Source organism: Balaenoptera borealis (assembly GCF_965194805.1).
Source record: "Balaenoptera borealis genome assembly, chromosome: 6".
In the NCBI taxonomy this organism is placed as follows: Eukaryota; Metazoa; Chordata; class Mammalia; order Artiodactyla; family Balaenopteridae; genus Balaenoptera; species Balaenoptera borealis.
Window position 1 is genome coordinate 65,911,062 of NC_138863.1, and position 23,759 is coordinate 65,934,820.

General features: G+C 33.9%; 1 protein-coding gene across 1 annotated transcript in view; it reads left to right on the forward strand.

Moving 5' to 3' along the window:
* The window catches only part of SCN7A (sodium voltage-gated channel alpha subunit 7), an 85,094-nt gene that overhangs the window by 42,797 nt on the left and 18,538 nt on the right, over positions 1 to 23,759 (forward strand). The window contains exons 15-20 of the mRNA XM_082395381.1: positions 552 to 908; positions 4,287 to 4,724; positions 7,213 to 7,318; positions 8,867 to 9,021; positions 11,646 to 11,819; positions 15,085 to 15,192. Coding sequence (XP_082251507.1) covers positions 552 to 908; positions 4,287 to 4,724; positions 7,213 to 7,318; positions 8,867 to 9,021; positions 11,646 to 11,819; positions 15,085 to 15,192 — 1,338 coding nt within the window. The remainder of the gene's footprint in view (positions 1 to 551; positions 909 to 4,286; positions 4,725 to 7,212; positions 7,319 to 8,866; positions 9,022 to 11,645; positions 11,820 to 15,084; positions 15,193 to 23,759) is intronic.

Below are 23,759 nucleotides of genomic sequence, written 5' to 3' on the forward strand. Positions count from 1 at the left end.
TGATTTTGTGCCATATAAATAAAAATTTTTTAACCTGGTGAAAAGAAGTGAAATATTCGGACTAAACCTAGAATGTTATGTTTGGTCTTCCATGTTATTTTTAAAGGTAAATACACAATAGAACTGTCAATGGAATTCAGTGGAAACTGAAGACTTTTCCAGCATCATCTATATGTCAAAATGTGGGAAAATATTCAATACACTGTGAAAAACAAAACAAAGAATGGATACTTGCTTTACCAGATATTAAATCATAAAACTGGAATAATTATAATAGTGTAATATTGAATGGGAATTGACAGATCAATAGAAGAAAATATACATGGATTTACAGTAAAAAACTATAGAATATGTAAGATGTATTAACCATTGTACATAAACTGAATTTTCAGTGCTTAGTATTAATAATTCTCAAAACTGAATATTACATTAAAGACTACATATGTATACGTGTATAATGCTGATAAAAATTTTTAATGTACATTGTAATGAATAGTGACCAGATTTTTTGTTGTTTTTTTCTTATTCTGGTTTTTACATTGCTCTATCAGTTACGAATTTTCAAATTGGGGAGATATTGGCCAACTTTCAAGATTTTGATGCTGACTCTTGGTAACTCAATGATGGCCCTGAAAGACTTGGTCCTGCTGTTGTTCACATTCATATTCTTTTCTGCTGTGCTTGGCCTGAAGCTGTTTGGTTCAAATTACAAAATATACGTCTGCAACATAGATGAAGACTGTCAACTTCCACGCTGGCACATGCATGATTTCCTCCACTCCTTCCTGAATGTATTCCGGATTCTCTGTGGAGAGTGGATAGAGACTTTATGGGATTGCTTTAAGGTAGCAGGCCAATTCAGTTGTATTCCTTTTTACATGATGGTGATTTTAGTTGGAAACTTATTGGTAAGTAATCCATGCTTTAAAATTTTCCTTGAAAAACTGATGTATTGTAGTCTGGCATTTTCACAATGTGGACTTATGGAAGCCAGTGGTCTATAACTGTGCTGTCTGATATGGTGGCCTCTAGCCACATGTGGCCATTGATCAGTTAAAATACGAGTGGTCCACTTTGAGATGTGTCATAAGTGTAAAATACCCACTGAATTTGAAGTCTTACCTCCCAAAAAAGAACGTAAATGATTTCATTAATAATTTTTATATCGAATGCATTTTAATTATAATATTTTTGATACATTTAGTTGAATAAAATATATTAGTAAAATTAATTTCACCTGTTTTTGTTTACACTTTTAGTGTGCCTACTGGAAAATTGCATATGTGATATGCATCATATCTCCATTGGATAGCACTGCTTATAACCTGCTACTCAAAATAGCTTTGGCTTTATGGGAGATAGTTATTAATGACGACTCTCAGATCCCATCCCAGACCTGTGGAATCAGAATCTATATTTTAACAATATCCCCAAGTGATCTGTATGCACATTAAATTTTAAGAAGCACTTAAATGTAGCACTGGTTGTCAAATTTGACTGCACATTGGAATTACCTGGGGAACTAATAAAAATAAACTAATGTCTTGGATTCATTCCCAGAGATTCTGATTTTACTGGTATGTGGACATAGCCTGGTCATCAGGATTTTTCTTTTTAAATCCTCATTTGATTAAATTGTGCAGCAAAGTTGGAAAACCACTGATCTATAAAACTGTTATGCATTCACTAAAAGGAAATGCTTTCACTTTTAAATTTCCAGTAATTGGAGTGATATTACCTTTTACTTCTTCTAAGAAAAAAATGGCTTATAAGACAAAATTGTTCTTTTGGAAAAGAAATAGGAAAAAAGAGAGACTCAATATTTACTTTTTATTCCTAAGTCATAGAGGTCAAGCACATCTCCCAAAAGGTGGGGAAAAAAATCACAGGTTAGACTCCATTGTATCAGCACATTTCCTCATTGCTTCTATTTACCCTGGGCATACTCCTGTCATATGCACACATTGGCATTATGTTTAATTGTTCATGTACTTGTCTATCTTCCTTATTAAACTGTAAGCTCCATGAAGGAAGGGATCATGAGTCCTCCTATTAATCTTTTAAGAGACTAGGCTATTTTTAATTCAGAGCGCACTTAAACAAAGCAGTAGCATTTTACAGTGTTATAAAGTTCTTTCTTTATATCACGGTTCCAGAGCATTTTGAACTTAATTTTCAGCCTTTTAACGCTCTTATTGTATATGTATATATGCATATATATATATATATATATATATATATATATATATATATATATATATATATGGGGGAAGTGTGTGTGTCTAAGATATAAGAAATCTTACATTGTAAGCTCTTAAATATACAGTTGCTGTAGCATAATTTTTCCTTCTTCAAATCCTGGCACAAAAATCTATTCTTTCATTCATTCCATAATTAACTAATTTTTCAACAAATATTTTTTTATCATGTACTTTGTGCCTAGCATTGTGCTGGTTGTCTATTTAAGAGAAAACATGGTTTCTACTCATATGAAGCTTATAGTCATGAAATTCTTACTAAACACCCTTTTCATTTTTCTCACCGTGGACAATACTTAACCAAACAAAGGACAAAGAAACAACCAACTACCTTAAATTACACTTGGTCTTTTCCTTTGTCCTTTGAGAATGATAGAGATGCTAATAGTCTAGTTCCTACAAGGGCCATGGAGCCCCTGCCCAGATTATCTGTAAATAAGCCTTAATGTCAAAATGGGACACTAGTGGGAGAACAATCAAACTATTCTGGGGGTATTGGCATTCAATTACTGTCTTTTTAGTTTTGTTTTTTTTTTCCATTGAGATTCTGTCATTGTAGTTTATAGAAAATATATGTTAGTTGTTCAGATGCTCTTACCTGCAAGAAATTTCCAATGCTGAGCCATCTTATACCCTCCGTTTTATTGCTACACCAAAACTATGGTTACGATTATGATGATTTATTTGATGACTTTATTATCTGCAAAAATATTTTGATTTTTCCATGAGTGAGTCTCATTTGAGCTTTCTCTATTCCTAAGTGTTAAAAAGATCTGGGTATTGAGAAGTAAAAGTAATTCATTAGACATGAACACGATTTGGTGGGTACTTCATAATATTTTAGGTGTATATGTGCATGAGAAACAGTAATTATCAGAGTGCTTGAGAATTCACCTCTTCACATAGATCCAAAATTCTGAAAGATATTTTAACAAATGAATGCTGCAGATCTTCATATACTTAGCTATTTTATTTTATGTACACATAAATTGTCAGTATAAGTATTTTTAAGAGTAGATCTTAATATATGAAGAAATCAGAAATACAAGCAGGAAAATGTTATGTAAGTTAAATACATGTTATTACACATAATGTATAACATTTGAACCTTTCCCTTTAAAAATAATATGTAAAGCATAAAGTAAATTAAATCTTCAAAAGCTCAAATATCTGAAGAGAAGAGAGAAAACTGCCAGAATAGACAAAATGCTCAAATTACTACTTTAAGTCTAAGAGAATAATCAATATAAATCTCCAACACTAGAATCTAAAATTATAATCTATACCCTACAACAACAAACAAAATAAAAATCAGATTCTCTGGAAAATGTACATGCCTTGATCTTATTTCTCAGTGATAGTAAAAGTCGAAATACACACTATCCTCGAATTCAAAATAACTTGCAAATATTAGGAATGATTCTTCCATCACTCATCTCCTTCTTATTTGACCAAATTTATTATCACAGAGAATCAATTAACCTACCCAATCCCTGTGCTTGCACATCACAAGGAAAGTTAGATGTGGGCTTCAGAACCAGGGATAGCTCTCTCCCCATGAGATTCCTCATGGGTTTGCAGAACCCGTGAAGATGTCATTACACATCTTCCTGGGCTAGGGCTAAAGTGAAGTCAGCCACCTGGAGTAGCAATTCATTTTCTCACCTTGGGAAAGTTAACCTGGCTTAGTGAAAAAAAACAAACTTGGGAATAAGACAGACTTATGTTCAACCTGTGTGATCTTTGATACTTAGCATCTGTAAGCTTTGTGGTTTTCATCTGTAAAAGAGAAACAAATGATATTTCATAGAATATTGTGACCTTGAGATGAGTTCTGGCTATACAAACCACTAACACAGCACCTGGCCCACTGTAGATGAACAAAAACTGAATAGCCTAAATAGCATTGTAGTGTGTATGCTGTTTTCAAATCTCAGGTCAGCTTTTTTAACAGATTATTTTGTTGCTGTTGTTTGAAAGGAAACAAAAAAATGAGATGCATTTAACCTCATTTACTTCCTCATTCAGATACTTTACCTGTTTCTGGCATTGGTCAGCTCATTTAGTTCATACAAGGCTACAACAACTGAAGAGAATGATGAAGCAAAAAATCTCCAGCGTGCAATGGCAAGGATTAAAAAAGGAATAAATTATGTGCTTTCTAAAATATTATGCAAAAACCAAAATGTTCTAGAGGAAACAATGGACAATGTAAGTGATATATATGTTAAAGGGAATATTTCTGACCATACTCTCTCTGAATTGAGTAACACCCAAGATTTCCTCAAGGATAAGGATAAAAGCAGTGGCACAGAGAAAAACACAATGACCGAAAATGGGAGTCAGTCACTTATCCCCAGTCCCAGTGTCTCAGAAACTGTACCGATTGCGTCAGAAGAATCTGATATAGAAAATCTGGACAATAAGGAGATTCAGAGCAAGTCAGGTGATGGAAGCAGCAAAGAGGTAAGTTGTTTTAATATCATGATTTCTTATTTTTGATTGATGGCATTGTTGATAAGGAAGTGAAGCAGTGCTGAAGTTCCAGAGTTTGATTACCCATTCAATTCAATGATTCCTGATTTTCTGCTGCTGATCAAGTTTCTTAAACTTTCTAAGCTTCAGTTTCCTCGTCTGTAAATGAGGATAAACTTGTATCTATTTCTTAGAGGAGATAGAAAGATTAAGAAAAATAGTTCAATAGTGCATAGAATAATGCCCATATATAGTAAGCACTTAGTAAACATCAGATAATATAATTATAATAGTCTGTCCGTTAATAAGCAAGCAGCATGGGGTGATGAAAAGCATATTGAAGAAACCTACATTTTTTAAATCTATGTGTATTATTGGAGAAATCACCAAACTCTCCTGGGCTTTATCATGTTTAAAATATAAGATGGGACTAGAAGAGTGCTAAAAGTTACTTTCTTGCTTGCTAAAATTTTAAGATTCTTGTCAGTTCATTTCTGCAACATATTATAACCTATATAATTGAGTTGGACTAAAAGAACAAAGGAAAAAACCACCAGTTTGAATTGTGAACATTTTGCAACTTTATAAACGCGGGGTGGTGGGGGAGAAGGGTCATATTCAAAGAAGGGCAGATACTGCTATTCACTTAGCTTTTAAAATGTATAACCTACAGGATACAGTCTGTCTTCATTTGCAAGCAGCATAATGTGTTAGTAGGAGCTATCATTTAATACAAAGCTACATCTATAGAGATCACATCTGCACTGTGAGCCACTTGCATTGGACTTCACTGGAGAATCGTTTTAGTTCATTCACTGGCATGGAGAAGGGCAGAGAATATCTTTTTCCAGGTCCCCAAAGTCTCTGCCACCATCTTATCTCCCAGACCTCTTCTGGCTTGGCAGCTGCTCTCTGCAATAAATTATCAAATTGGCCTTCTAAAAGGAATTAAGTTTCAATTATTCAAAGTCCTTCTAGTTTCTAGTGCAGGCATCTTTGTTTCCGAGAATCATTTTCACTCCTTATTACACCCCATATTCTCAGGTTCATTTTCCTTTAATTAATACCATTATTAGAAAATGAAAAGTATTCTTCTCCAGCACACTTCTATATCTTCACTTAAATATTTATGAATATTTATAGAGTGCTAGCTGATTTTATTTAAATTATAACAACACTATAAGGCATGTACTACCATCCATTTCTCAGTAAAATTACTATTTATCACAGCACATCATGTGGAAATGGGAAACTTCTTGCCAATCTCATTAGAAAGTTGGAGATATGAAAATACATAGGAAAGATGGAAATTAATATAACTGTAAATGTTGAAGTTTCAGAAGTTGTCATTTAAGCTGCATAATTATTTGGTCTTGTTGATTGGTTAACTACTCAAAGAAGATTTATTCATTTATGTATTTCGTTATATATTTATAACGCTTTCCAGATTATGTAGCCCAAGAGTACTTAGGATGTTGATCTACCAAAAGCCAAAGATGAAATATAAAAATTACATGTGATCTGATAATTCAGAGATTCGTACTCTTCTTTCTTTGGTATTTAAACTTTCATATTTTATTACAAATATATAACTATATAAATTTCATAAAAATAACAAAATTTAAATCAGATTTTGAAACTTGTTTTTTTCATAATGTAGCAATATATATTGGCCATTAAATAATCTTTTACTAAAATGATTTATAATTTTGAATCTTAATTGATTTATTTATAAATTTAGAATAATAAGTACTCACACAGTTTTGGGAAAATGTCATCAAATAATTTATGTGCAAGGGTTTTAAAAACTCTAATAAAGCATTTAAATATAAAATGTATAATTTTCAATTATTGAATGCTCAAACATTATATAATATTAATTTATTTATTGTCTACTCACAAATCAGTGTGTTGCTATACCCTTATTTTATCAATAATAAAGAGAATACAAAGGGAAATGAAATAATTTTTCAAAAGATTTGCTTATTTAAGAGTAATATCCTGCTGGATATTTTATTTTTTTAATTGAGCACCATGATGTCTTACAATTGACTGTATATGGTTTAAAGCAAACAGAACTTCTAATTTTATGTCCTTGACACTTACTGTGCAAAAGACAAAGAGGTAGAACAAAATATTTATAATTTTCTTTTTTATATATTCTACCTAGATCTTTCCTTTCAGAAATTTGAGATAGCCTGCACATCTTTTAGGATAACAGTGTTATTAACTATATGTTAATTTTAATCTAAAAATTATTTTATCTTAAATTAATTTTTTAAATATTTTTTAAAACTTCAAGTCCCAGAGATATGTATGCATTTTAATATCAATTATGAAATTGGCCTGAAGTCTTTTACGCCTGACAGTAGTCTTTCTGTACATAATTTTTCTTTTTTCTGAAAATAAAATAAACTTTAACTACAGTGAGTAAATGAAACTTTAATCACAGCTTCCTTGGTGGGATTTTACTTTTCAGAAGGTAAAGCAATTTAGCTCATCTGAATGCAGTACGGTTGATATTGCTATCTCTGAAGAAGAAGAAAGGGTCTATGAACGTGGAAAGCCAAAGCGTCTTAAAAACGGTAAGAAAAAAATTAATTCCTTTGAAAATTGTATTGAAATTAGACTAAATTTCTCTTAACCTAAATAATACTATTGAATACACTTTTAATTTTAAAGAGTTTATTAATTTGACTAAGGAATACACACACATGAACATGTTTGTGTGCATGCACATGTGCACATGCCCATATGAATCCTGATAGAAACTTACAATGAATATCAAAGAAAAAGTCAGTATTTGGAAAAGAGAGAAAGGGCCTACTTCCTAGGGAGTCTAATGTAGTAGTTAAGAGTGTTGGTTCTGAAATCAGACAGCCTGAGTTCATATGCCAGCCCACCATTTACTAGCTTTTACTTACCCTCTCTCTGGCTCATTTCCTAACATGTGAAATGAGAATAATAATAAGACTTCATGGGATTATTAAAAAGATTAAATTAGTGTACGTGTGTGTGTTTTTATAACTCGTGGAATGGGGTCATTATTTAAAATACTCATAGGAAAACAAATCACGTAATGGTCATGTATTTATATATTCCACATGAATATTAAGAAATGTACAGGGCTTCTGTCAGTTGACTGACTCACTAGATATGTAGCATGCACCCCTCAATGACTTATAATTCAAATTAGTTTCCTAACAAGATTAACAAATAACTGTAGGTTCTGAATATTTGAAATCACTGGAAATCATCAAAATGGTAATTGCTAAATGTTCAAATTCCTATATTCAAAAATAAGAATCCGCTCTCGGTAGCTTGAGTTATAGCACTTGTATCATACAAGACCAGGGAGGAAACATTTTCTATATTTTTCTGACCAAAGATGTATAAATTGACTCTAGGTAAAATTCTATAAAATTCTAAAATGTGTTGACTTTAAACTCCACCCACCTCCATTCTTCATTCTCTTACCTGTTAATCATACCCTTCTCAAGCCTCACGTTTTCCTTATGCTAACTCTCTTGACGAGAAGGTAGAATTCAACCTCATACACCAGTAACCCACCCACAAATTACTCCATAATCCAAGCTTAGCTCCTTAAATAGTCTCAAGCAAAATTTCCATTCCCATGCCACCTAAGAGCTGGGATCAATTTAATTTATTTAACTGATATTATACCTCTTACTACGTCATAAATATTTGTATATTTAAATGGAAATGCTTGTTATGCCATGTGAGTCTTCAGAGAATGACTTTTCAGGCATTATACAAAAATGTAGTAATCAGAAGATGGTGTGTGTGTGTCTTGTGTGTATGTGTGTGTGTGTTTTGTAGGAGTGGAGGTGAGTTCTATTCTCAGACTCTACCCAGCAGGGTAAGAGGATGTTCTACGTCATCTCTTCCTTTCACAATTTATTTCCTCCTACTGTTACCAAACTCACAAGTTAAGTTTTTCTTTTTTTCCTCAGTGATTGCAGTGGTCACTACAATAGAGGTAAAAATCAAATATTTATGTCAGAAACCACCTATATTAGACTCTGTAAATAAATACTTGCTAAAACATTTGGAATGTTTACTTTTTCATGAATTTTCTAGATTTCTGTTCTTAATAGTTTCATTCTTGACAGGTTATGGACAAAGATCTTCATCTGCTCAAATCAGCAGAGACTCCAAGAAAGGAAAAATGTGGCAGAACATAAGGAAAACTTGCTGCAAAATAGTAGAAAACAGTTGTTTTAAGTGTTTCATTGGCCTTGTCACTCTGCTCAGCACAGGTGCTCTGGTAAGTGAGAGTTCATATTTTTATGGAAAAAAAATGCATCATGAGTCTACATTCATGAAGTCACCATGCCAAATCATTTTTCCCCAGAATACTTATTATAGCACCAAATTTCATATTCTAGGATTTTAGTTTTGGAAGACATACATTACAGTTTCTTAGAGAGTCTGTATATGCCTCATTCAATATTAAATAAATAATATAATTTCAAAATATATGAATGATAGCAGGAAAAAAGAATGTTAATAAATACCCAATTTTTCTTATTTTAATAAAGTTTAATAAAATGCACATATTAGGCTAGTACTTTGTTACCTGTTCCATTGGAAAGAGAAATATTGCATTTACTTTTTAAAATAATTAATTAATTAATTAACCAATTTTTGGCTGCTTTGGGTCTTCGTTGCTGCACGCGGGCTTTCCCTCTAGTTGAGGCAAGCAGGGGCTACTCTTCATTGCAGAGCGCGGGCTTCTCATTGCAGTGGCTTCTCTTTGTTGCGGGCTCTAGGCGCATGGGCTCAGGAGTTGTGTCTCGAGGGCTCTAGAGCACAGGCTCAGTAGTTGTGACGGACGGGCTTAGTCGCTCCGCAGCATGTGGGATCTTTCTGGACCAGGGCCCAAACCCGTGTCCCCTGCATCGGCAGGCGGATTCTTAACCACTGTGCCACCAGGGAAGTCCCTGCCCATACTTTTAAGAACCTCTGAACTACAAATATATTTACCCATTGACCCAAGAAGCTTAATTCAGGAAAATTATCTTAAAATCTTCACACATATTAAATGCATTTACAAGGCTATGCACTGAAGAATTTTTTGTAATAGCAAAAGATTGAAAAACAAAAAGAAACCGTATTAGGTGACTGTTTAAATATGCTATGGTACAGTCATCCAATGGGATACTGTGCAGTTACCTAGAAAATACAAGAGCTGTCTGCATGCTGATATTGCAATTCCCCAGGATATGGTAATAAGTGAAAAAAAGAAAGAATAAAGTGCACAGCATGCTACATTTTACGTAAGAAAGGGAGAAAAATAGAATGTATATTGATATTTGCTTGTGTTTGATTGAAGAAGATCAAAGAATGATACACAAGAAATAGTTAATCGTGAGATGCACAAAACAGAGAAGATGGAGTCATGGTTGGGAACCAGACTTTGTACTGCAAATTTTTTTTTTTTTTTAATTGGCTGTGTTGGGTCTTCGTTTCTGTGCGAGGGCTTTCTCTAGTTGCGGCGAGCGGGGGCCACTCTTCATCGCGGTGCGCGGACCTCTCACTATCGCGGCCTCTCTTGCTGCGGAGCACAGGCTCCAGACGCGCAGGCTCAGTAACTGTGGCTCACGGGCTCAGTTGCTCCGCGGCATGTGGGATCTTCCCAGACCAGGCCTCGAACCCGTGTCCCCTGCATTGGCAGGCGGACTCTCAACCACTGCACCACCAGGGAAGCCCTGCAAATATTTTTAAAGTAAACTTTATACTGACATTTAGGACACATACTGAAAAGCATGCAAATCATAAGTGTATAGCATAAAAGATTTTCACCAAGTGAATGTACCTATGTAACCATCACCTGGCTTGAGAAATAGAATGCTCCCAGGGCTCCAGAACCATACTCTGACCCCTAACAGTTATTTCTTCATTCCATGTGGATAGCCAGTATGTGGACTTCAACTGCCACAGATTGGTTTTGCCTATTTTTTAATGTTTTAATTGAAATAGAGGCTTCTGTATATCTTTTTATATTATTTCACATTATATACCTATTCAGTAAATAAATACATGTAATGAATAAAGTCCTTTAAAATAACTTTGGATGATATTTATAATCTGCTTTTATAAACTCCATAATTCGTTCAAGTCGGCAATTCTCTTATTTTATATTTACTTTTATTTAACAATAGGTTTTTAAGAATCACACCATTCTTTACCGAAGATTATTTTCATCATTGTTTAATTTTTGACCTCAAATGCACTTTGAAACAAGTCTGCCTGAGGTTATTGATACTTTATTGCCTTTTTTTCAGTGCTAAAAAAATACTGTGAAATTGCTTTGAATGACATTATCAGAATTTGCTTCCTTCACGGTAAAATTGAGGTTGATCTATTAAAACTGAGAAACTTTAGAAAAACAATATAGTTTTATTTCATATTTATGTGTTTCCAATGGTTTATCTGACAAGCTTTGTGACTTTTTCATGTAATAGCAGCATGGATTTCTGAAAACACAGGTTTGGGGGGTTTTGTTTCTTTGTTTGTTTATCTCTGCTCCTTTATTCTCAATAGCATATATCTATGAGATGGCTATGTGGAATTAGAGACAAGGACCAGGTCAGATGTGACTAAAGATTCCACCTCTTACATTTGATTAACTGATTTGAGAGAGGCTTTTCAGATCACTAATTAGAACACAATTTGGAGGTTCTGGAATCAATGAATGATGTCTGCTACAGGCATGGGATCAGAAAACGGATGTGGATTGTGTGAATAAATCCAAACCAAGTGAACAAGCCCTTGAGACTACAACCTATGACAATGCTCACCATCTAGAGATGGGATTTCATCCCCCTCTATGCCAAAAGAGCTTGTAGAAATTACATGTACACTAATCCTTAAATTTTTTACACACAGGCTTTTGAAGATATATATATTGATCAGAGGAAGACTATTAAAATCTTATTAGAATATGCTGACATGATCTTCACTTACATCTTTATTCTGGAAATGCTTCTAAAGTGGATGGCATATGGTTTTAAAGCCTATTTCACTAATGGCTGGTATCAACTAGACTTCATGGTTGTTATTGTACGTATTTTAAAGAAAAAATTTAAAGGCTATTTGATTTACTCTTCCTTCTTTACTCTGACTTACTCTTCCATTTACTTATATCTTTCTTTTCCCTCTCTCTATACATTTTCAGTCACCAACATCCCATATTTCTTCATATGTAATGCTTCACATCCATCCTTTTATTTTCATTCTAAAATTTGAACAGTTCATTACTTAGCTCCTGGATTCTTCTAATCATTGCCTATAAACCTGCTGCTAATTAGAATAGGCTTACTGCAGAATATCTTGAAAATATCAGCATTCTAAAATATTTAGATTGGCTCTACCTTTAAATCATACATTTAAAATTAGACTACTTATCATTACCTTCACCAGTACCACACTGATCCAAGCTACCAGAACTGCCCATTTGTATCACTGCAGTAGATTCCAAGCTGAGATCCTTGCTTCCACCACTGCACACCTTTGTTCTCCTCTCCACATAGCAACCACGTATGTTGTACTGTTGTAAAATGAAACTCAGTTCAAGTCACTTTTCTTGAAATACTCCAATAAACACCCCTCACACGTAGTAAAAGCTACAGTCTTTGCAATCAAAGGTTTACAAGTGTCTACATGATCCAGTCTTATTTCCTGCCACTCTCCCTTTCCCCCATCCTGGTCTATATACTGCTCCACCAGCACCGGAATTCTTGAAGTTCAAAAACCATGCCAAAATTACTTCTATCTTAGTGCCTTTGCACTTATTCTTCCTTCCACCTGAAACTTTTGCTGGCTCACCTCATTTATGTCTGCTGAAAAGAAACTTGAAGTTAGGTCTTTCTGCACTACCATATTTAAAACTGCAGCCACTACAATACTCCTTTGTGCTTTCTCTGCTTTCTTCATTTCCTATTAATATTATATTGGGTTGGCCAAAAAGTTCCTTCGGTTTTAAAGTAAAAATAAAAGACACATTTTTCATTTTCACCAAGAACTTTATTGAACAACATATTCACCCTTCTGTTCCACTACTTTCTGCCGTTTTTCAGGCAACTTCATAATTCCATCTTCCCAAAACTTTTTATCTTTTTGAGCAAAGAACTGTTCTAGGTGCCTTTTACAGTCTTCCAGGGAATTGAAATATTTTCCATTAAGAGAAATTTGTAAAGACCAAAATAAATGGAAATCCAAAGGTGCAATGTCTGGTGAATATAGCGGGTGAGTCAGAACTTCCCAGCCAAACCATAATAGTTTTTGTCTGGTCGTCAAAGAAACATGTGGTCTTGCATTAAACTCATGGAAGATTATGCGTTTTTTGTTGACTAATTCCGGATGCTTTTCGTTGAGTGCTGCTTTCAGTTGGTCTAATTGGGAGGAGTACTTGTTGGAATTAATCTTTTGGTTTCCCAGAAGGAGCTCATAATAGAGGACTCTCTTTCCAATCCCACCATATACACAACATCACCTTCTTTGGATGAAGACTGGCCTTTGGTGTGGTTGGTGGTGGTTCATTTCGCTTGCCCCACCATCTCCTCCATTCCACATTATTGTACGGTAGCCACTTTTCATCGCCTGTCACAAATTTTTTTAAAAACAGAACATCTTCATTACACTTAAGTAGAGAATCGCATGCAGAAATACGGTCAAGAAGGTTTTTTTCGCTTAACTTATGTGGAACCCAAACATCAAAGTGATTCACATAACCAAGCTGGTGCAAATGATTTTCAACGTTTGATTTGGATATTTTGAGTATGCCAGCTATCTCCCACATGGTATAACGGTGATTGTTCTCAATTAATGTCTCGATTTGATCGCTATCAACTTCAACTGGTCTACCCAACCATAGAGCATCACCCAGCAAGAAATCTCCAGCACAAAACTTCGTAAACCACTTTTGACACGTTTGACCAGTCACAGCACCTTCTTCAAAAACTACTAAATCTTTTTTTGCATTTCAGTTGCGTTTTAACCTTTCTTGAAATAATAAAGCATAATATGCTGAAAATGTTGCTTTTTTTCTTCCATCTTCAATATTAAAATGGTTACACAAAAATTCACCAATTTTGATAAGTTTTTAAAAAATGCACACAGATATGACAGCTGTCACAATACAATCTAACAAAATTGTTTCAAATGAAGTTAAAGACAACTAAGTGCTACTAGAGCCATCTTACAGAAAACAAACAAACAAACCTTTTAGCCAGCCCAATATAATTTACTCATTGATTTTGCTTACTGAAATATAAGCTCCATTAAGGCAAAATATTTTCTCAGTTTGGTTTTCTCCTTATCCTATATGCCTAGAACAATTCATGTCACATATTAGGTCCTCAATAATTTTTGTCGAATGCACAAATGTCTCCCTATTCTATAAACAATGATTGAAGCTTCTCAGTCTTTAAATAATGACTTCCAATATCTGACCTTTGTCTTCTAAATTAATTCTTGCAATTAACCTTCTACTTCAACCAAACCATACTACACCTGCAACCCACCTTCCTGTTTTCTGGTTATTGTTCTTTTGAGTCCACATCCCTCCATGCTTATATAAATGATACCCTTACTTCAAAGTCCACTTCAAGATAATCTCTTTAGAGTAGGGTAAAAGAGAGTAATTTTTTTCATTTATATTGCCTTGAAAATACAGAAAATATGAAGATACAACAAAAGTTAATCATAACTATGCCACCTTGCTCAATCTCCGTTAATTTTTTAAAATTTGAATCATATTTATACATATATGTTTAGTTTAAAAAATCACCTTAGAATCTTGCTATATTTTTTGGTAATTAGTACTTGGTCTTAACAGTATTCATTTCCTTCTTTATGCCTCTTCTCTGAAATCCTATATTTTATATCATCTTAACCATCTTCATATTTAGATTCATATGTAAATATATTCCGAATTTTGTTTTAATGAATACATTGTGTACTATTACTATATTGCAAATAATCGTGTAATTGATTCTTAATTTAATTTAAAAATAAAAAATGGATATAAATATTAAGCCTTGACAATAAAGAATCTCAAGTATACAAACTTTTGTTTATCTCGATAGCATATATTCCTGTTACCAGAAAATAGTTTTGTTTTATCTTTCTTTAAGTGATTTTAACACAGAATGATTTTCTTATATCTTTCTGTAGGTCATCATTAAGATATATTGAAATGTAAATTAAAATTTTTCATAAATTTCTTAGTAGGCTTTGTGTATCTTTTCCATAATAAAAGATTTTTTACACATTGTTTTGATTAAAGTTAAAATTAAATTCTATTCACTTTTTTTGATATACCCAGGTGTTTTGTATTAGCTTAATAGGCAAATCTCGGGAAGAACTAAAACCGCTTATTTCCATTAAATTCCTTCGAGCACTCAGAGTTCTATCTCAATTTGAAAGAATGAAGGTAAGACAAAATTTTCTAATCTATAGGCTTTTATTTAGGATTAATAAAGCTCCATAAATTAACAATCATTGTTGTCTTCACATTTGTATCTTTAACAATATTAATACAAAAGTCTTACATATTACTAATTAAAAATATAGAAGAAAGGTTTATTAGTTATGCTTATTAATATTTTGGGCCTTTATTGCTCATAAGATATGAAAAGTAATAAAGAGAAGCAAAAAATCTAATAGTTGAGAGAGAAAAAAGTAATACCATTCTAACCCACTGATAAATAGAAGTATTAATGAAATTATGTCCATGTTAAAAATATAACTGATAGAAAATGAAATGTTGATCAGTTAGCTAACTTATTTAAATTATAAGGACATTATACACACTTATTAATTTACCAAATGAAATAACAGTTTGAATTTTAAAATAAATTCACTTTTAAGTCACATGTCACAAATTATGAATTGTTGCCAGTCTTCTCTCTCTCACTCCCATGTTAAAGCTTCTTCTGAACAATGTAAGGGAAACTAATAGGTTGCACCATATAAAATGGCCAATGTTCAATCTTTGGGCCTATAATGGAAGTCCCATGTGACTCAACCTAGAAGAAAAAACAGAGTCTATGACCACCACAAGTAGTATAATTATGTCGCTATACAGTGATCAATTATATGCAGAAATGGGAGAGTCGTATTTTACCTTTTATTTTGTAATCATACATTTGTATTTCCTTGCATTTGTCATTTACATGGATTATTTAACATTAGCCTGCCTATTTGACTAATACTATGGAATGTCATATATTCAATGTAGGTGGAAACAATAAGAAATATAATTTATGTTTAAGCTGTATTGTTTTTATAGTTGATACATTGTATGTTACATTTAAACTGCCATTCATTAAGAAACTCAATACTTAAATTCTTTCCACTTGGTTAAAAAATAGATATTTATTTTTATTTCAAAATGTGAGTAATTATTATAAATCTAAACAGAAATATAAGTAATTTTAAAAATGTATTTTACCAAAAACATACTGCCAAAATTTTAATAGTACCATCTTTATATGATTCAATATAATATGATTATGTGATACACAGTTGTGTGTATATATGTTTTAAGTATGTTTATTATATTTTAATATATATGCAAATGCATGATTGACAATATTTTTGTAATTAATACGAATCTGTGACTGGTCAACCTATTCTTCAAATACATTTGATGTGCTGGTGTTGGGAAAGAAACATTTGATCATGTAGCAAATACAGAAAAATTCCAGTTATCATACACCTAGGAAACACAAATTTTGAATATTAATTGTAATTTACATTATGACTTACAAAACACTTTATTAACAACATGATGGAAGTCCACAGGTGGTGATATTCCCCAGTGCTTTTGAACCAAAATAAGGAGGAAAATAAGCTGAAAAGGAGAAAATGATTGAAAAGATCTGTAAGATTCAGGAATGACAATACAGCCAAATTTCTAGCATAAATTCAGTTTAGTGATAAGATAATTTCATAGTATATTCTAGAGTTATAAACTACATATGGCCTATTAAAACATAGGGGCTGTCGGTAAGGGAAATGGAGAAATGTTGATCAAAGTGTCCAAACTTTCATTTATAAGATGAATAAGTTCTGGGGATCTAGTGTACAGTATGGTGACTACAGTTAGTAATACTGCACTGTATACTCGAAATTTTCTAAGAGAGTAGATCTTAAATGTTTCTCAGCACATACCCAAAAAGATAATTATGTGAAGTGATGGATGTGTTAATTAGCTTGATTGTGGGAATCATTTCACAATTTATACATATATCAGGACATCACCTTGTACATCTTAAATTTACACAATTTTTGTAAATTATACCTAAATAAAGCAAAACACATGTACAGATATACACTAACACACAAAAATTAGATAATGAATGTAACTAGACTACTTTTCCTTATTTTAAAAAACATTCTGGCATAATATCAGGGTTTCTTTTTCCTAATAAATTTAGATACAAAGACGAAAAAAAAGTGTCAAAATCAGCAAATTTTCTGCCCTTGATTCACAGAAAAGTAGGAAGCGATTTGCTAGGGAAGCTGCCTCTGTCAGAAATCAAGTGCTGTACTATTTGATGCCATTCATTAATTAGAACGGCAATGAGACAGTAGCCATGGACAATTCGAGGTCAGGTAAATAATTATGTTTAGGTCAAGGTCAGATTCAGATCTTAATCTTCATCTCATCCTCTGGAAGTTCTGTAGCTGAATTAACTGAGTATATAAGGAAGCTAAGTGATTACAAAATTAATGTTTTATGTATTTAATAAGCTTCAGGTCTTCAGGTGCTCTTACTATTTAAATATTTGTTTCAACCATATCTATTGCTTTTATTCTTACATTTGTGTGTATTTTCTAATAGACATAGCATTTTTTTCATCAGAAGCATCAGTGGGCCTTTCAAAATATCTAAAAGTCAACAAAGGATCTGTGACTTAGTTTTAGAAATAAAACTAAATGTAATTAAAAGCATAATTAAAAATCAAAATATTAATTCAAGGACAGAAATCTAAGGAATATAAGAAAGAAAGTATAGGCAAAAGGCTACGTATCCAGTAATGGCTGAGGGAAGGAAAGGTTAGAATGGTAGAAAAGAGAAGGGTCCCTCAGGGAAAAAAAGAGAGAGAGAGAGAGAGAAAGAAGTGAGGTTGGGGAAAAGGAGTCAAAGTATAAATGATAAAGGAAAGATAAAGAGGTAGCAAAGATTGAAAATATTTTATTGGGTATAGCCACTGGTTTACATTCACCATAACAGCTTTAGTGGAGTGATAAGAATAAAATTCTGAATGTATCAATAATATTTAAAGAATGAAGGGAACTGAGGAAATGGAGACAGTGATCATAGATTATTGCTATTATTTAATTTTAGGTGGTAGATTCATTTCCCAAACTTCCCACTCTGGAGTAGTTTTTCTCCTTCTGACTTACATCACTCTGTAGGACAGACTCTAGGTCCATCCAGCTCACTACAAATAACTCAATTTTGTTTCTTTTTATGACTGAGTAATATTCCATCGTATATATGTGCCACATCTTCTTTATCCATTCATCTGTCGATGGACACTTAGGTTGCTTCCATGTCCTGGCTGTTGTAAATAATGCTGCAATGAACATTGTGGTACATGACTCTTTTTTGAATTTTGGTTTTCTCAGGGTATATGCCCAGTAGTGGGATTGCTGGGTCCTATGGTAGTTCTATTTTTAGTTTTTTAAGGAACCTCCATACTGTTCTCCATAGTGGCTGTATCAATTTACATTCCCACCAATAATGCAAGAGGTTGCCCTTTTCTCCACACCCTCTCCAGCCTTTATTGTTTGTAGATTTTTGATGATGGCCATTCTGATTGGTGTGAGGTGATACCTCATTGTAGTTTTGATTTGCATTTCTCTAATGATTAGTGATGTTGAGCATCCTTTCATGTGTTTGTTGGCAATCTGTGGATCTTCTTTGCAGAAATGTCTATTTAGGTCTTCTGCCCATTTTTGGATTGGGTTGTTTGTTTTTTTGATACTGAGCTGCATAAGCTGCTTGTATATTTTGGAGATTAATCCTTTGTCAGTTGCTTCGTTTGCAAATATTTTCTCCCATTCTGAGGGTTGCTTTTTGTCTTGTTTATGGTTTCCTTTGCTGTGCAAAAACTTTTGTTTCATTAGGTCCCATTTGTTTATTTTTGTTTTTATTTCCATTTCTCTAGGAGGTGGGTCAAAAAGGATCTTGCTGTGATTTATGTCATAGAGTGTTCTGCCTATGTTTTCCTCTAAGAGTTTTAGTGTCCGGCCTTACATTTAGGTCTTTAATCCATTTTGAGTTTATTTTTGTGCATGGTGTTAGGGAGTGTTCTAATTTCATTATTTTACATGTAGCTATCCAGTTTTCTCAGCACCACTTATTGAAGAGGCTGTCTTTTCTCCATTGTATATTCTTGACTCCTTTATCAAAGATAAGGTGACCCTATGTGCGTGGGTTTATCTCTGGGCTTTCTACCCTGTTCCATTGATCTATATTTCTGTTTTTGAGTCAGTACAATACTTTCTTGATTACAGTAGCTTTGTAGTATAGTCTGAAGTCTGGGAGCCTGATTCCTCCAGCTCCATTTTTCTTTCTCAAGATTGCTTTGGCTATTCGGGGTCTTTTGTGTTTCCATACAAATTGTGAAGTTTTTTGTTATCATTCTGTGAAAAATGCCATTGGTAGTTTGATAGTGTTTGCATTGAATCTGTAGATTGCTTTGGGTAGTATAGTCATTTTCACAATGTTGATTCTTCCAATTCAAGAACATGGTATGTCTCTCCATCTGTTTGTACCATCTTTAATTTCTTTCATTGGCATCTATAGTTTTCTGCATACAGGTCTTTTGTCTCCTTAAGTAGGTTTATTCCTAGGTATTTTATCTTTTTCTTGCAATGGTAAATGGGAGTGTTTCCTTAATTTCTCTTTCATATTTTTCATCATTAGTGTATAGGAATGAAAGAGATTTCTGTGCATTAATTTGGTATCCTGCTACTTTACCAAATTCATTGATTAGCTCTAGTAGTTTTCTGGTAGCATCTTTAGGATTCTCTATGTATAGTATCTTGTCATCTGCAAACAGTGACAGCTTTACTTCTTCTTTTCCGATTTGGATTCCTTTTACTTCTTTTCCTTCTCTGATTGCTGTGGCTAAAACTTCCAAAACTACGTTGAATAATAGTGGTGAGAGTGGGCAACATTGTCTTGTTCCTGAACTTAGAGGAAATGGTTCCAGTTTTTCACCATTGTGAACAATGTTTGCTGTGGGTTGGTCATATAATGGCCTTTATTATGTTGAGGTAAGTTCCCTCTATGCCTGCTTTCTGGAGGGTTTTCATCATAAATGGGTGTTGAATTTTGTCAAAAATTTTTTCTGCATCCACTGGGATTATCATATGGTTTTTCTCCTTCAATTTGTTAATATGGTGTATCACATTGATTGATTTGCATAGATTGAAAAATGCTTGCATTCTTGGGATAAACCCCACTGGATCATGGTGTATGATCCTTTTAATGTGCTGTTGGATTCTGTTTGCTGATATTTTGTTGAGGATTTTTGCATCTATATTCATCAGTGATACTGGCCTATAGTTTTCTTTTTTTGTGACTTCTTTGTCTGGTTTTGGTATCAGGGTGATGGTGGGCTTGTAGAATGAGTTTGTGAGTGTTCCTCCCTCTGCTGTATTTTGGAATAGTTTCAGAAGGATAGGTGTTAGCTCTTCTCTAAATGTTTGATAGAAGTTGCCTGTGAAACCATCTGGTCCTGGGCTTTGGTTATTGGAAGATTTTTAATCACAGTTTCAATTTCAGTGCTTGTGATTGGTCTGTTTATATTTTCTATTTCTTCCTGGTTGAGTCTCGGAAGGTTGTGCTTTTCAAAGAATTTGTCCATTTCTTCCAGGTGGTTCATTTTATTGACATATAGTTGCTTGTAGTAATCTCTCATGATCCTTTGTATTTCTGTTGTTACTTGTCCTTTTTCATTTCTAATTCTGTTGATTTGAGTCTTTTCCCTTTTTTCTTGATGAGTCTGGCTAATGGTTTATCAATTTTGTTTATCTTCTCAAAGAACCAGTTTTTAGTTTTATTGATCTTTCCTATCGTTTCCTTCATTTCTTTTTCATTTATTTCTGATCTGATCTTTATGATTTCTTTCCTTCTGCTAACTTTGGAGTCTTTTTGTTCTTCTTTCTTTAATTGCTTTAGGTGTAAGGTTAAGTTGTTTATTTGACATTTTTCTTGTTTCTTGAGGTAGGATTATATTGCTATAAACTTCCCTCTTAGAACTGCTTTTGCTGCATCCCATAGGTTTTGGGCTGTCGTGTTTTCATTGTAATTTGTTTCTGGGTATTTTTTGATTTCCTCTTAATGTCTTCACTGATCTCTTGGTTATTTAGTAGTCTATTGTTTAGCCTCCATGTTTTTGTATTTTTTACAATTTTTTTTCCTGTAATTGATATCTAGTCTCATAGCATTGTGGTTGGAAAAGATACTTGATATGATTTCAATTTTCTTGAATGTACCAAGGCTTGATTTGTGACCCAAGATATGATCTATCCTGGAGAATGTTCCATGAGCACTTGAGAAGAATGTGTATTCTATTGTTTTTGGATGGAATGTCCTATAAATATCAATTAAGTCTATGTTGTTTAATGTGTCATTTAAAGCTTGTGTTTCCTTATTTATCTTCATTTTGGATGATCTGTCCATTGGTGAAAGTGGGGTGTTAAAGTCCCCTACTATGATTGTGTTACTGTCGATTTCCCCTTTTATGGCTGTTAACATTTGCCTTGCGTATTGAGGTGCTCGTATGTTGGGTGCATAAATATTTACAATTGTTATATCTTCTTCTTGGATTGATCCCTTGATCATTATGTAGTGTCCTTCTTTGTCTCTTATAATAGTCTTTATTTTAAAGTCGATTTTGTCTGATATGAGAATTACTACTCCAGCTTTCTTTTGATTTCCATTTGAATGGAATATCTTTTTCCAACCCCTCACTTTCAGTCTGTATGTGTCCCTAGGTCTGAAGTGGGTCTCTTGTAGACAGCATATGTACAAGTCTTGTTTTTGTATCCATTCAGCCAGCCTATGTCTTCTAGTTGGAGCAGTTAATCCATTTACATTTAAGGTAATTATTGATATGTATGTTCCTATTCCCATTTTCTTAATTGTTTTAGGTTTGTTTTTGTAGGTCTTTTCCTTCTCTTGTGTTTCCTGCCTAGGGAAGTTCCTTTAGCATTTATTGTAAAGCTGGTTTGGTGATGCTGAATTCTCTTAGCTTTTGCTTATCTGTAAAAGTTTTAACTTCTCTGTTGAATCTGAATGAGATCCTTTCTCGGTAGAGTAATCTTGGTTGTAGGTTTTTCCCTTTCATCACTTGAAATATGTCCTGCCACTTCCTTCTGGCTTGCAGAGTTTCTGCTGAAAGATCAGCTGTTAACCTTATGGGGATTCCCTTGTATGTTATTTGTTGCTTTTCCATTGCTGTTTTTAATATTTTTTTCTTTGTATTTAATTTTTGATAGTTTGATTAATATGTGTCTTGGTGTGTTTCTCCTTGGATTTATCCTGTATGGTACTCTCTGCACTTCCTGGACTTGAATGACTATTTCCTTCCCTGTATTAGGGAAGTTTTCAACTATAATCTCTTCAAATATTTTCTCAGTTCCTTTCTTTTTCTGTTCTTCTTCTAGGGCCCCTATAATTCAAATGTTGTAATTTAATTTTGTCCCAGAAGTCTCTGTGACTGTCCTCAATTCTTTTCATTCTTTTTTCTTTATTCTGCTCTGTAACTATTTCCAGTATTTTATATTCCAGGTTACTTATCCATTCTTCTGCCTCAGTGATTCTGCTATTGATTCCTTCTAGAGAATTTTTAATTTCATTTATTGTGTTGTTTATCATTGTTTCTTTGCTCTTTAGTTCTTCTAGGTCCTTGTGAAATGTTTCTTGTATTTTCTCCATTCTATTTCCAAGATTTTGGATAATCTTTACTATCATTACTCTGAATTCTTTTTCAGGTAGACTGCCTATTTCCTCTTCATTTCTTTTGTCTGGTGGGTTTTTACTTTGCTCCTTCATCTGCTGAGTATTTCTCTGTCTTCTCATTTTGCTTAAATTACTGTGTTTGGGGTCTCCTTTTTACAGGCTGCAGGTTCATAGGTCCTGTTGTTTTTGATGTCTGCCCCCAGTGGGTGAGGTTGGTTCAGTGGGTTGTGTAGGCTTCCTGGTGGAGGGGACTGGTGCCCGTGTTTTGGTGGATGAGGCTGGATCTTGTCTTTCTGGTGGGCAGAAATACATCTGTTGTTTTGTTTTGGGGTGTCTGTGAACTTATTATGATTTTAGGCAGCCTCTCTGCTAATGGGTGGGGTTGTATTCCTGTCTTGCTAGTTGTTTGGCATGTAGTGTCCAGGACTGGAGCTTGCTGGTTGTTGAGTGGAGTTGGGTCTTAGCGTTGAGATGGAGATCTCTGGGAGAGCTCTCACTGTTTGATATTACATGGGTCAGGAGGTCTCTGGTGGCCCAATGTCCTGAGCTCGGCTCTCCCACCTCCAAGGCTCAGGCCTGATACCCGGCCGGAGCACCAAGACCCTGTCAGCCACACAGTATCCAAAATGTGATCTTAAGACCAGCACATGGGCATCGTGTGGCAGCTTGTTAAAACTCGAACATCTCAATCCTTCTTTTCTTTTCTTTTAGTTTCCTTTCTTCTCTTCTCTTCTCTCTCTCTCTTTCTTTCATCAACCACTCTGATTGTTTTAGTTCTACTGCAGGCATTTTATTCCTCACATTTAATAAACCAGGGCCTCGCTTCTTCCCTTCCAAGGGTCATGTTGGGTGAAGCTGTGCTGGGCTGACCTGGTTGGGGTTCAGAAGCCCTCAGGACCTATTATGTTCTTCCACCCTCTCTCTACTTATTAGAAATCAAGCGCCCTCAACCTGTCTGCCACTCCCTCAAGGCAGGCCTATCTTCTAAAGCTAAGACATTTCCTTTCTCCTCC